Source organism: Protomyctophum parallelum (genome assembly GCF_964188405.1).
Source record: "Protomyctophum parallelum genome assembly, chromosome: 13".
In the NCBI taxonomy this organism is placed as follows: Eukaryota; Metazoa; Chordata; class Actinopteri; order Myctophiformes; family Myctophidae; genus Protomyctophum; species Protomyctophum parallelum.
The window spans coordinates 33,496,637-33,512,395 of record NC_139708.1 but is presented as its reverse complement, the minus strand read 5'-3'; the positions used below and the strand labels follow the sequence as shown (position 1 = coordinate 33,512,395).

Sequence of the window (15,759 nt, the reverse complement as noted above, 5' to 3'; positions counted from 1 at the left end):
CGTTTTCTTCTTGTAACAAGCTTTTGCTTGCGTGCAGCGAACTCTGACAACCTTTACTGCGTCTCCCTACGATGGGAAATTAAGCCCAAAAATGCTGTCCCCCTTATCGGAAGGCACCTGACAGACACTGTGTGTGTGTGTGTGTGTGTGTGTGTGTGTGTGTGTGTGTGTGTGTGTGTGTGTGTGTGTGTGTGTGTGTGTGTGCATGCGTGCGTGGTGCATAAAGCCCTATTCAAGCAAACACAGCTGACCCTGGCTCTTAGCGGTGCTCTCTCTCTTGGCAGAGTAGAATGGCTTCCCTACGGATGTCTTATTCTCAACAGGAAGCAGCAAAGCTTGCCGTGCCCTGTGCATACAAATAACACCCGGGCACCACTAAAACATAGATGCGCTGCTGGATCTGAATGCTACGAAATGCCAAAAGAAGGTGCAGGGGAAAGAAAGAGGTGATATTCTGGTGATGGCCTAATGGAAGAAGCGTGCAGAGCATGAGAGAGATCCCCTGTCTGAGAAGCAGCCATGCTGAAGACACTCTGAACATAGCTCTTTTCTCTGACAGGAACCGACCGTGGTTTGGAGTACTACTCTAAACCGTTTTTCTTTCAGCGGGGCATCAACAAGGGACTTTTAGTGTTGATCAATGAATTAATGAATTGGAATTCACCCCAAAGCCAAAGACAAGTTATTATAAGAAAAGCTCTCAAAGACTTGGGAGATTGTGTGCCTTAATGCTCCCCAGTAAGCATGACAATATGGAGTTGGCAGGTTTAGTCTTTATTCAAAGGATTAAAGCTCTGAAATGGAAAAGGCCATTAACCTCAATACAAGACTCATAATTCACCATTTAAAATGCCATTCGCACGCACACACGCACGCACAGACAAAAAGAGAGGATTCGGCTTTCTTTATGATCTGAAAGAATGCCAGACTATCACTTATCGAATGGTTTCCCTTGAATATAAATGAATCAGGACAGAAGACAAAACAAAGGTCAGTCAGGGAGTAAAACTAATTCAGGCAGGGGACTCATACAGAGAGAGAGAGAGAGAGAGAGAGAGAGAGAGAGGTGACTTGTCGTGCCGTGGAGAGACGAGCAGGGCTTCCAGTGACTCTGCTCCTAGGGCCATAATCTGACATGCTTAAGTAAGTGCTCTTTTCCGTTAATGAGCAACGATTGGCAAAAGGCAAAGAGGCACTATCCACCGACGTGGAACAGAGAGTCACCGATGAGACGAATTCCCTGTGGGAAAAGTTTTGAGCACTGTGTGAAATGGACAGAATGGCTAATATGAATAATAGATTCATAAATGAACACTGCCTGAAGCAGCTCTGTCACTCTGACATCCCTTTAAATGAAGCTGAATAAAATGCAACTTGAGAGACTTTTTTCCCCCAAAGCTGCCTCACACTACAAATCTGGAATTAATTGATTCCAGTATGAATCAATGGCCTCCTTGCCACTTAAACAAACAGGCCCAAGCCAGCCAACCATGATGCAATGTGACAATGTATAAGGTACCATGCTGATTGCATAGGGAACAGCCAGGCTATTAGAGGGACAATTATCTGGCCTGTCAATTTCTGCATGTTATATTACACTTTGGGCACTGTTTTTTATGCATGCAATGGCTTGGATTCTGAACGTAGGTCCAGCAGGAAAAAAGGAATAATACAAAAGAAATATCAATTTTCTGTTGACTTCCTTGCAAATAGACTGTCTCTCTTTAGCATTGCACGCACAACACCATCAGTTGTTTAGCATTGCTGTGCAGCACTACAGTAGCTTCATGATGTACATTTGTATGGTAAAGTTTGCTATTTGCCGGCATTTAAAGCATTGCCTTTTGTAGCGATTCTGTTCCCTTGCCAGCACGCTGCCTGGCTGGCATATTGCGTTTGAGTGGGAGAGAAGAACAGATTATTCCTGCCAGGCAGCTAGGACTGCTGCTTCCTGTCTAGACACACCCCAGGGTGTCAGAGCTGAAACATTTGTCAGTGGGGGTAGCAATTAAGAGATGCGCTCTGACAGATGTATAGCCACCGTTAGCATCAAGCTGCCAATTTACCAAGGAGTCCGATGGGGGAAAATCCACAAACAATGGGAATATTAGCAGGTGAACGAAGACATCAACAGACTCTGGGATGTCTTCAAATTCCTTTATGATGATGAACTGGAGGAAAAAGCAACACAGTTGCTATGAACAGTTCAATTGGTCATTAGCTTACCGGTCATATGTTTTATAAGTTTACACGTCTCTCAGTATGTCTCTCACCTGGCACGCAGTGTCCTTTTGAAAACTGGTTGAACCTGTGCAGTGTGCACCCATCTGTTGGCTAGAATCTTGTTCGCTGAGTGTCTGAGTGAGGCAGCAGCGGGCGGCACTGCCAGGAGAGCACAGCTGTCGGATGCTTCTATTATGTGAAGACCGAACTGTCCCCTTTATCTCCAGGAGGAACAAGAGAGGGACTCTGGTTTCAGTTAACGGCAGAGTCCAAGCCCAATGAAATAATACGACAACAAGGCGATGCAATAACATCCAACCGCATGAGAAATACTTGATAATAAAATGTGGTGACCCAGGGGTTCGTCACATTTCACTGTCCAGTGAGAAGTAAACCAATAATAGCACGAGAGAACAAAGCACACATCACTCCATGAACTAAAACACGGTAATCCACAGCTTTAGGGATTTTTGGGTGACCAACTGTGTTATGACAGCGCAGTTAAAACACTTTGACCTTCGACATGAAGCCAACAACCCCAATTATTTCACAGAGGACAGTAAGTAAGTGCTATGACAAAGTACTTGTGCCGGCAATGTTTTCTACCTACTTAAGAGTTACAGAGGTTAGGTCACAGGGTGGTTGGTTGTCAGGTCGTTGAATACTTGCCTGTCTAGTAATTACTGGAAGGGCTGTGTGGATGTAATGAGGTTTCTGTTCTCTAAAGACAGGCATCTCTGTGTCCCTGAGGATAGAGGTCCTCATGTCCATTACGTATGTGCTGTATCTAGCAATTACATGCTAATACAATCAATGAGGTCTAAACATAGTGTAACAGTATGTAATGAGCACCAGCCCCTGTATAGAACTGCAGCCAACGGCGAGGCACATATTAATACTATATTGTACACTACGTAACTCTGCTCTGGACAGATAGGCAAAATGCCGGCTTCGGCACAGACTACTTTCAAAATCGTAAGACTGCAGTCACTAGATTGCAATGGAATCCAACACAAACATGCTGCTGAAGCCTGATTGAGATTTATGCTTCGGTGGCAAGTTGGCAACATGTCACGTTACCAACATTATACTTTGCTGGGTTCTGAGAACGCAGTGGGTTCAATGCATTGTCTATCTATGGGGATGAGCGACCACTGCTTCCCCCTCATGCAGAATGCAGTGGGTTCAATGCATTGTCTATCTATGGGGATGAGCGACCACTGCTTCCCCCTCAGCGGCAGGAGGTCTAGCCAGCAAAACGCAGAGCGCCAAAGCTGAGAGAAGTTCAACTTTGCTGCCGTCATGATGAGGTGAAACAGAGTGGCAGGCAACCAGAAGCGTGCTGTGCTCTGAAGTAGGCGTGGATTAGGTGCACACACTCCACACCACTTGAGAGGGTCAGAAATGGACTACTGCAAGAGTAGAGAATATTGATAACGTTTTAAACTAGCAGTTGTAGAGTTGTAGAATTAAACAAGATTGAGTAACTGTCATAGCCTATTTCTTACCTGAAATGTGTAGAGCCTATACAAACAAGCTACAAGCTTACATGTCGCAGAACAATGCGAACACCTTAGTTCTACTGGATCTCTTCTCCACTAGTGACTCCCTAACATTCTAGTCTAGTCATTTGTTGACGAAATTGTCAATATAGTTAGTCTTAGTTTTAGTCTGTCATCATAGCTTAGTATTTATTTTGTTTCCGTCAATGAAAAAAGATAGTCGACGGGGAAAAAAAGTGTCATAGTTTTAGTCGACAAAATCGACACTGAGAGTCACAGGTCGACAAGGAGCAGAGTGTTTTGTTAAAAGTGCACATGTATGAAGTAACACAGCATACCATCACTCACGGAACTGAACTTAATGTACTTTTGATACGTTTATTGATAAACGTACACGTTTTGGCGTCAATCGATGAAGGCTTAACACGCATACAGTACGTGGATTCTCTGTTATTCGTAGAGTCGTGCTCGCATACCTTGTGTACATATATGAAATTAAAATTCATGTTCACATGTAAGTGATTCTGAAATAAAGCTATAGGGAGATGCAGGCAGAAATCTCACAGATGCAGCTGCTTCAGAAATGCCTTGGGGCAGACCGCCCTGGCCAAAACATCACTGAGCGCTTGGAGGGGCAGCGTTGCACAACCTGGCGATCAAATGTTATAACCCTCATGGAATCAAGCATACGTCTGCTTTTATAAGAGGTGGTAATGATTCCTACCAAAAAGCAATGGTCTGGGGTTCATTAAGTTACACGCTTAGTTGTGGCTGCAGAGAGGAATGCTGCTAGCAAAAAAAACATATTTTGAAATGAGAACTAAATTCATGTTATATGTTTTAAAAGATGAAAATATTATTAAATGTCTGCAAGGGCATAAACTGGCACGCACTTCCTCAGGTCCTCTTGGACATGCACACTGCATTAGAAGCTGATCGGTTCTGGAGAGACGTGGGGGACACACATGTAGAGATACGTGGGACACACACATGCAGAGATACGTGGGGGACACACATGTAGAGATACGTGGGGGACACACATGCAGAGATACGTGGGGACACACATGCAGAGATACTTGGGCCCGGGGACACACATGTAGAGATACGTGGGGGGGACACATGTAGAGATACGTGGGACACACACATGTAGAGATACGTGGGGGACACACATGGGGGACACACATGTAGAGATACGTGGGGGACACACATGGGGGACACATGCAGAGATACGTGGGGGACACACATGGGGGACACATGCAGAGATACGTGGGGGACACACATGCAGAGATACGTGGGGGACACACATGCAGAGATACAGTACGTGGGGGACACACATGCAGAGATACGTGGGACACACACATGTAGAGATACGTGGGGGACACACATGCAGAGATACGTGGGGGACACACATGGGGGACACATGCAGAGATACGTGGGGGACACACATGCAGAGATACGTGGGGGACACACATGGGGGACACATGCAGAGATACGTGGGGGACACACATGGGGGACACATGCAGAGATACGTGGGGGACACACATGCAGAGATACGTGGGACACACACATGCAGAGATACGTGGGACACACACATGTAGAGATACGTGGGGGACACACATGCAGATACGTGGGGGACACACATGCAGAGATACGTGGGGGACACACATGTAGAGATACGTGGGGGACACACATGCAGAGATACGTGGGGGACACACATGCAGAGATACGTGGGGGACACACATGTAGAGATACATGGGGGACACACATGCAGAGATACGTGGGGGACACACATGTAGAGATACATGGGGGACACACATGTAGAGATACGTGGGGGACACACATGTAGAGATACATGGGGGGGACACATGCAGAGATACGTGGGGGACACACATGTAGAGATACATGGGGGACACACATGTAGAGATACGTGGGGGACACACATGTAGAGATACGTGGGGGACACACATGTAGAGATACGTGGGGGACACACATGTAGAGATACGTGGGGGACACACATGTAGAGATACGTGGGGGACACACATGCAGAGATACGTGGGGGACACACATGTAGAGATACGTGGGGGACACACATGTAGAGATACGTGGGGGACACACATGTAGATACGTGGGAGGGACACATGTAGAGATACATGGGGGACACACATGTAGAGATACGTGGGGGACACACATGCAGAGATACGTGGGGGACACACATGTAGAGATACGTGGGAGGGACACATGCAGAGATACGTGGGGGACACACATGCAGAGATTTCACCAATTTATAGAAGGATATCCAACGGACGGACAGACAGACGGACTGACAACCTGAAAACATAATGCCTCTGGACAAAGCTGTCCGCTGGTGAAGGCTTTTTGAAATACGCCACCTATTACTGTGGAGAACAGATTAACTCAAAGTGATGATCACAAGTGGGACATTTTTTATTTCAGTTTCCTATTGCTTTGCCTTGACCTGGGTAACGGGTCAAGGCATGAAAAATGGATTGAACAATGGAATGTATTTAACTCTTACTGAATACATTAGTTTCGACTGCAGGTCGCATTTACTATGAAAACGTGCATTTCCCACCAGTCCGTCCGTCCGTTAGTCACCCCATGCCCTCCATATATGGTCACGCATCGTGACATCACATGACACCATGTTACATCATAAGGGATCTCCATATATGGGCATATATGTAGTCGCTACGTAGACAACATCGCCAGGGGCCATTCGCCATATATGGGAATGTCAATATAAGGTCCATATATGGGCATACCCTAATACAATCCCTGTTATGCCCATATATGGAGATCCCTGATAAGCCCATATATGGCAATGTCAATATATTTGTGATCAGTGCGGTTGCCGCGACGCGACTCAGACTTAAATGAGCCAAGTTGGTACAACACATGGATCTCCATATGTGGTGGAGCTGACTATCATCACCTGGATCTCCATATATGAAGATATACGAAACTGACCTCATCAAACCACGTATAGCCATACATGGTTTGTTCGACATACTAGATCTGCATAATTATATGGAGCCGGCCAGCAACTCTACATCTCTGTTGGCTTCTCGCCCCCAGGGTGTCTTACTGGTATTGTCCCTGGAGAACTAGGTGACACACAATTCTGTCATTTCATCAAGAGGCCGAAAATAGTCAAAAAATATAATCATAAATTATGCAAATAAAATTAACATCTGGCCTTTCTGTCAAATTCCAGATCCGGATATTAATATTATAATTTCTAGGGAAAGCCTCCTGCATGCATGGTCTAATGTAATGCATAAATCCACCCAGTTTACTGGTAACCATGAACAACATGAACAACCAGCCAGACCACGTTTATGGAGAGAAGAATGCATGGAGAACGGAGGTCACACTATCATGCTGTCATACTCCATTAGCACGCATTCTGGGCCCTATTTTGGGACATTGGGATTGGCGTGAGGCGTGCAGCTAACGGGTAAATTGACAATTTCCAGAGGCAAAGTGGCGTGTTTTCCGATGCCTGTGGGACTCCACGGTGTGGAAGAAGAGATGCAATAGACGGTGTGTCATTTGCAAATTAGCAGCACGCTAGTGTTGATTTTCACAGCAAATTTTGATTAGTTTTAGTCATAGACTTTTGAGTCAAATGTTTTAAATTATATTTTAGACTACTGAAATGTTTTAGTGTTAGTCTAGTTTTAAGATTTTAGTCGACTAATTCTACAGTCGACTAAAATGTATTTTGGCAGGCCTTGATGTCGTTGTAATGGCAGATTTTACACTTGGTTGGATGCTGAAAATAGCTGATCTACAAGCTCACAACACAGTGCAGCGTGACGCGTTGTGAGCACACATAACAATGGTTAAATGCTTGTAACAAACAAAACTATGTTGGGCATCACAGAGAATAATGTGGGCATAATATCCATAATGGTTTCTCCTTCATAAAAATCAAGTGATTAATGAACAAAATACATTAGTGAATATATCGCCTGGTTCTGTTTGGCAGACCTCAGGACACCATGGAATGTAGTGTTTAAATCAGGGAGCAGACATAGAGAATAGAGAATCTAAACCTGTGCTTCTCTTCTTGTCCAGCGTGCATACTCAAAGTGACATTGCTCATGGACAGGTATGCGTGGACACCAAAATGACTGCTGCATGCTCACGGTGCGCTATATAACACTTGCATCACAGCAGATGTTCAAACGAAATATTCATGTACCCAAATCGGACCGTGAGCAGACTGCCTAGGCTGACATTTTGTGCATTTCCATCTGCCTAGTAGTTTATTTGGCAAATATAAATTGGGTTTAAAATGAAAAACACTTCTTATAGGCTTCCGCCATACTGTGCTTCTCGCCTGTTCGCTTCCCCAAAAATAGCACCCTGGGTTTCTGGGTGGAAGAGACAGATAGAACAACTCACTTGTACTGTGCCTGGAAGTGTTCCTGGACAAAGCTGTGGCGCACACCGGCCTGCTGGGACCGCAGCAGCGACGGATCAGCGGACAGTGTCTCCTCAACTCCACCAGGACCCTACAACAAAGGACAGAACATCCAGGAATACAAGAATTACAAGTGATTCTGCTTCAAATGGTTTCTCTGGAGGAGTTCCACACAAAACCTTTTGAGGATAATAGCGTAGCGTAAACTGCTGCAGCTGAGCTCATCATCGTCAGGAGCACTAGTTTGCTTAGATCTAGCTAAAATGTGCTGAGAAAAAATTTAAAAATTAAAACTCAGACCTGTCTGAAGTGAGTGGTACTGTACTGTACTGTGTTGCAGCTACGTACACATACGTACATACACGTACGTACGCATACATACATATACACACATAGCTCCGCATAGGAGTGGCTAGCACCACTCAAAAAAAGAAAAAGAAAAAAAAGGATATTCAAAAGCTGCAGGAAATATAGACCTAAACATAATAACCCCCTGGGATGTTTCTCTCTATAATCTTTCATCTGCTCACCTAAGAGACTGAAGCCGGCCTTGTCTGTCAGATGCTGCAAGGTGGCAATGAAAGAAACAACAAACTAACAGAACAACAGTCTTTCTTCCTCAGCAAATAAGATGCATTAATTTCACATTCAGGGCATTGATTTCCCTTCAGGGTGTGGTCCTACAGTCTGAAATGCTGTTTAAGCAAGGTCTGACAAGTCATTGCACCTGAGTTGGTGTAAAGGCAACAACAGACACAGTACGACCTCATCAGCCTACCAAGTCTAACCTCAGCCCCTCTCTTGGTGTTCTATCAGGGTCATAGACATTTCATGGAAGCATCTTAACCCTTGACATGACCATAACACGGGTCATGTGCATGGGATGGAGTGACAGCATAGAGACCGTGACATGTACTGGTGAATGCATTAAATCAGTGTTTCTCAAGTGGTGGTGCAGAGGTACTAGAGGGTAAAGTAATTGATTCCCAAGCCATGTGGCCCACAGGTCAGCAGCCTATCTCCTGTTCCCTTAGCGTGAAGCAGCATAACATACAAGTACACCCTCGGGACATGATGCTAGTACTGTATGTACAGTAGTAGCGACGTACCCCTGATCCAACCCTTGATGCTAAGTGCCAAGCAGGGAGGCATCGGGTACATGTTTATAGCTTTTGGTATGACTCTGTCGGGGATTGAAGTTGAACCAAGACCTCCCAGTATCAGAGAGTGCACACTCTAACCAGAAGGCTGGTACTACGTACAGTACGTGGGGGGAAAGTGGAAATTGGAAAAATGCTGTTACTGTATGTTTAACATATTTACAAAGTAAATGTGAACCTGATGATCTATAGTGTTTGTTAAACCAGATCAAATAAAAAAAGGTTGCATATCACAACTGTTGTTGAATAGAAAGCAATACAGTGAGAGCATTGTGAGCATGTACTGTAGATATGCTATGTTTGTAGATATGCTACATTTGTAATTATTTTTGACTATAATTACATGCCCAAAATAGGAATGCCAGATTGAAAGTGTGTCTGTGGGTTTTATAAATATTCAACCGATTAAAACTATGAACAAGTGCTTGACTAAATACTGCAACTACACTGGATCCATTGAACACAGGTTCAAATTAACCTGTGTTGAAATGAAAAGACACTTGACAACCTCCATAAAATGCATCTCCTCATGGTATTATTAACAGTAAGCATTAAGAATTAAGTACAGTGAGCATTTTAAGCTGTGCTACTATAACTGTCTTGCTGTTACCACTGACAGCTGAGGGAGAATTAAAATCACATCCGTGTGAAGTGAGTGGTGCAACTCCGTGTGGGGGTTTCCGGGGGGGGGGGGGGGGGGGGGGGGGCACACCCGAAAGCATCATATATACAGTTAATATATGTGCGTGTGTATTTGTGTGTGCGTTAGGTTGCACACAGGTGGTGAAAAACAACCATGTTGTTTTCGTGCTCATACCCAGCCAGCTAACCAGCTACCCACCCACACACATAGCTCCGTTAGGGAGTGGTTGCACAAAATGTCATCCTCAGCCACCATAAATCCACTCCACATCGGCTAAAAGCATATGGCTATCAATACAAAATCACACCTGTGTGAAAAGCAAATATACTTTTATTGTCCTAGTTACTACCAAAAATGAATGAACATACGGATATTTATTTATTATTCACTAACATTGGTCATATTATGCACTTTATGCTCCTCTCTTTTCTCTAACCTTTTCACTGCATGATGAGCCTACACAACCAAGTTCTTCAACCACCTTACTTGTAATGTGACAATAAAGATTGATTCTGATTCTGATACGGACATAGGGACATACAGTACGGACATAGGGACACACGAAGCCAGTCATTGGAGCGGTGTGCACCGCTCAAAAAGATGATGAGATTCAGATTGAAAGGGTGAGTGACAACATTTTGGAGCCTGCGTTTTTCCCACCTGAAAGAATGTGTTAATAAAGAAGTAGATAGAATGTAGGTGTGTGACGGCCATCATACCCCTGCCTCCCTTAGTTCATTTGTCATAGTTAACCTGGCAATCCTAGCTGTTCAAACAAACTCAAGAAACACTCTTGAGAACTATAATGAACAATCAAAACGATTGGACATCACTGACACTGCCGTGTTGATAAGTGGTTCCTAAAAGGCCATTTTGGTAAACAAGGTCTTTGTTAACAGTCCTCGGTTTGCACGTTATCAACATCATAAGAGCACCTTGCAAAAGTCAGCCACTTGGAAATGCATTAAGCCATCTTAGAGTTTCAGCACGGCTTTAGCAACCGCTTGATGGAGGCAGATGTAAGTGTGCTCTCCAAGCCATGTCTATTTACCTTGTCTCTCTCTTCATTCCCTGCTCTCTGTTTTTCTCACGCAAGCACACACACACACGCACGCACAGACAGACAGACTGGCTACTGCTGTTCCCAGGCCAGCAGCTCGACCATGACCACTCACAATTGAAGCTAAAAAGAGCTCTAGAATTTCTAGGGGCCAGAGGCAAGTGTGCATGTGTGTGTGTTTGAGAATTTAAGGGAAAGGGGGAGAGAGAAGGGGAGCGAAAACCACAGGTTGTTACTCTGCAGCCCAATGCCACCTCCAGCCCTCAGTGGGGGTTTATTCTTACAAATACATTTTGGCTCTGTAAGAGTGGGACCGAAACCTGACCGCCCCCCGTGCACTGTGCTTCATCAAGCACACAAAGACAAACACGCCCTCCTCTCTCACTCTTTACCGTTTGCACATCAGTCATTCTCTTGTGTGTTCCAGTTCCAGGAAACATCCGCTAGTTCTGTTACATAGCGGGGAATTCAACTCTTGCACTTAGTTGGCTAAGGTCAAATGAAGAAGGTGAAGGCATTGATACTAGTTGAGCGTTCAGTGGTGCACTCCCTCACAGTAGTTGCAAAAAGCTCACCGGCTTCTTACTCATGCATTTCACTCCCTCTTTCTCTGAGCTAACACATTCCAGGGCTATCTATCTCCGTGGTAAAAGATAACATGCTATAACAACATTCAGGCCAATGAGTCCAGAGACACAGTTGGTCTTATCGACTCTAAGAACTCCCTGCCCAACTCTGGCTCTGTCCATAGACTGCATCAGAGGTGTGCAAAGTGCTTGGAGACATGGACATTAAATGCGGTGAGAAACCGGGGCCAGGTAACACGCCCGTCTGACTTCCGATAAGGCCTCGGTTGTCTAAATGATCTGATCGCCGTCACTTAGATAGAGCTACTCCCACGCAATGAGCTGTGACTGCCGATCACTCAGAGGAAAATCATTTTACAGGTTGTTCTCAGCCAACGCACTGTTAAAGGCATCCGTCTCCAGAGAGGTGCCACACGCCTGTCTGAAATTGAGATGCTATCTTTGAAATTGGTGGTCAGGAAAAAATGCAGACTTCAAACCGATAAAAAGGTAAAAGTAAACAGGCAGATAGCGGGAGGTTGGGGCGTACGTGGGGAGGGCGGGTGGGGGTGGGGTGGGGGGGAGGCAGCATCGAAACACTATTTTTAGAGTCAACCTGCCAGGCTAGTCTATTGCTGCTACAGGGGAAGAAAATGGAAGAAAGTCCTGCATTAGGCGATAAATGTCAGTGTGTATTTGTAAACGGTTTAAAATGTTTAGGAATGAAGGTACAAGCCTGCTCCCCCAGCCCCTATGAAAACATAGCAGATATACATGCTAATAGCTATGAGCTTGTAGATCTGCTATTTTTTGTTATTATTTCTTGAAAATGTGTGTAAATCTTTGAATATATATTTTTTCCCAGCAACATTTTTTTACTCAAAACTTTGCTTCTGGGGGTCACTGGAACTAAATATAGAAACTACTAATAGAACTACTACTAGAAGATTTTTTTTATAGAATCTGGTCACAGGTCAATAGGTTAACCATTGTCATCGTTATCATCAGTCAAACATAATCAACGCTGACACTACTACTAGAAACTAGATCAATTGATCTTCCTTAAGTGCAGTACCATAATCAATGATAAACAGATTATCCTACCTCCTTGAATGCAAAATGTGTGAATCTACACCAAAGGTACTGTAGGGCCTATATCACAGTGTACTAAGTCAATCAGTTGACAGTATTACATTGCATGCATCACGGTTTTGTTTGGAGTGCAGCATGTGATGTGTTGGACTTAGAAGCAGTACTACCACATTTCAGGCCTTTAGAGTCTCCATTAAATTCATCTACAGTGTGGTCCCTGGAACTGTCGATTGGAGCAAACATCTTTAAGCCGGGGGTAAGGATGTCAAGGGTGAACTTATCCCTGGCTGCGTGGTGGAGATAAGATAAACTTGATCGATCAGCAGGATTTTGTTCTCGACCACAATTGGAGCCATTCAAGTTCTGAAAGGGAAACACTGAGGAACACAAGGCAGCCACTGCCAGATATAGAACTCATCAAGTAGACGGAGACGTGCCAACCGCTAATATCCAAGATATGGTAAGCCACAAAATTGTCTACCTCTGCTCAAACCGTAAGCCACAATGCCGGCGGAGGAGAGGAGAGTCTGCAGTGGTCCCCGGGCAGGGGGAGAAAATTAAAACTCAAATCCCTCACCCTGGCACCTCGAGCGCTGTAATTGATTTACAGGATTTAGATAAATGACAAAGATACAGTGGTGTGCCACTGAGTGGAGGGCTGGACTCCCGGCCACCGCCTCAGCACTGTCAGCAGGAGGCCAGAGTTAATTTATCGTGATTTCTGAGGTAACTGGGGGGACCAGACCAGTGTTGCCAACTCCCCAGTAACGGAAATAGCTAGTGGCTCCTCGAAAAGTAGCTAAAAGTAGCTAGAGGTGGGATATGCGCGCGCCCGCCCCTAGCGACTTTTTAGCGTCCCTAGCGACTTTTAGACGACCCTAGCAACGAAAATATGTAGCCAGCCCAGAAAAACATTTGTCATTTATGTGCACTTTGTATCATCTCTTGCTGATACGTGACGTGACAAAGTTGGATATCAACCATGAACACGCCAGCGACAGCGTTAGTTTAGTTTCAGTCAGAGCCCTCTGTGCTGTCTGAACTCGGAAAATTTGCTGCTCGTTTAAACGCATTGTAATTAAAAAAAAACATACCTCAATTCAACTAACGTTTAGAACGCTATTTTGTTCTGATCCATACAGGAGTTAGAAGGTTAATACTTTATGCATTTGCGTGTGTATTTTATTTTTACTAGCAGACTAAAGTGAGCTGCCACTGCCAGTGCTTTGCTTCCTCCTTTCTTGCTCTGGGTGTAAGCACACCATGATGATGATGATCGCATTCATTCCATTGTTACAATGTGAGTCAACGGGACTACGGGAGTGTCATTACTCTCTCTTACTAGATTACTCTGCTGTCACAGCAGAGCTCAGTGGCTTCCTCGACTCGGCTCGGTTAGCCGAGACGAGGAAACCACTGAGCCAGACGCGCCGAGTTTTTTTTTCTTTTTTTTAGGCTGAGAAGGAAAATTAATAAAAATGAGGGTTTTTATCTCTGGCGACTGTCAACACGATTTATCCCCAATTCACCAGAAAAAGTAGCTAAATTTCTCGCCAGAAGCTTTTCACTAATTAAGTCGCTAGGGGGGTCTGGAAAGAAGCTAAATATGGCGACAAATCCGCTAAGTTGGCAACACTGGACCAGACAGACAGACAGACAGACAGACAGACAGACAGACAGACAGAGTTGTTGGGGTTAAATATTGAGCAATCGACCAAGAAGGTCACCCTGACCAGTGGAGCATTGAAGAAAGTTATGAGGGCAATGAAGGCTGAACAACACAGTTTTAGGCATTGAAATATTTCCTATATATATTACATCCTAAGCTGGGATGTCAAACCGGTTCTTTAGAGAAGGTTAGAACAGATTTGGGACAGATGGAGAAGGATTTTCTTTTGTTGGTTGATTTCCTTTTTGGTTTTGATCTTTGGAATATACAGATCCCTCGATGCCACAATCCAGATAAAAGCAGCCCATAAAAACCTTGTCACCCCTTCACTTTCATAAGAGCAATTTCATACTGTGCACCAGCATGACATTATGCATGGATTTCATACTGTGTTATTGGTTCTCTGGCATCTATAGCTTTGGGTTAGAAAATCTGCTCCCCTAAAAGATTCACGTTCAGCCACTAGTAAGCCGCATAAGTGCAGAAAATCTAGATAAGTACAGTGTGATGAAACAGGATGCTGCTATACATCAAGAGGCTCTGCGTTGAGGACTTTCCCACGCCGGGATCGATGTTAGCTTGCCAAGGAAACAGTGTTGCTACTTGCTAGTAGTGGGTGCATGTTTTTTTTTCCGACGTCCTAACAGTCCGACAGGCATTAGTCCGACACCCTACCCCAAACCCTAACCTAACACTAACCTCACACCCTACCCCAAACCCTAACCTAACACTAACCTCACACCCTACCCCAAACCCTAACCTAACACTAACCTCACACCCTACCCCAAACCCTAACCTAACACTAACCTTACACCCTACCCCAAACCCTAACCTAACACTAACCTCACAGGGAAGCCACGGGTGATTCTTAATCAGCCCCGCATAATTATGTCGGACTGTTGCACGTCGGACCAACGTCTGTGCCCCGCTAGTAGTACATATGCTGCTCACTGACACCCCTCACTAACATGGACCCGTAACTCCCGGAGACGCAAAGACTGATGAACACACTTGTGACAGGCCTCTGTAGATGACCGTTGACTCCGGCGGAGTCATCCGTCTTTCAACGCGTCGAGAGCCTGAAATCACACAGATTTAACAGAGCAGGCCATCTTCAATAATTCACAGAGACAGCACTGGGAGTGATCCATCTCTAGTATACAGAGACTCGAGCACTTTCACTCCATTGTGGTGAAAGTCCGGAAAAAATTTCCACACCCCACCACCCTCCGATCCTCACGGACCACCTGTCTCATCCTGATGGGTTTTCGGGGCCGCGGTACAGGGTGCGGGGTGAGTGGGTTGGTCGTAAAGGGGGGGCGAGTTCTCCCAGTAATGGCCCTGATGTGAATAATTTAACAGAGCCGTGGAAACGCAGCGATGGACTTGTGTGT

At 44.9% G+C, this 15,759-nt stretch overlaps 1 protein-coding gene across 1 annotated transcript in view; it reads right to left on the bottom strand.

Annotated features, from left to right (window-relative positions):
* Positions 1 to 15,759, bottom strand: part of usp43b (ubiquitin specific peptidase 43b) — a 100,687-nt gene that overhangs the window by 49,209 nt on the left and 35,719 nt on the right. The window contains exon 3 of the mRNA XM_083780080.1: positions 8,157 to 8,266. Within this exon, the coding sequence (XP_083636206.1) occupies positions 8,157 to 8,266 (110 nt within the window). The remainder of the gene's footprint in view (positions 1 to 8,156; positions 8,267 to 15,759) is intronic.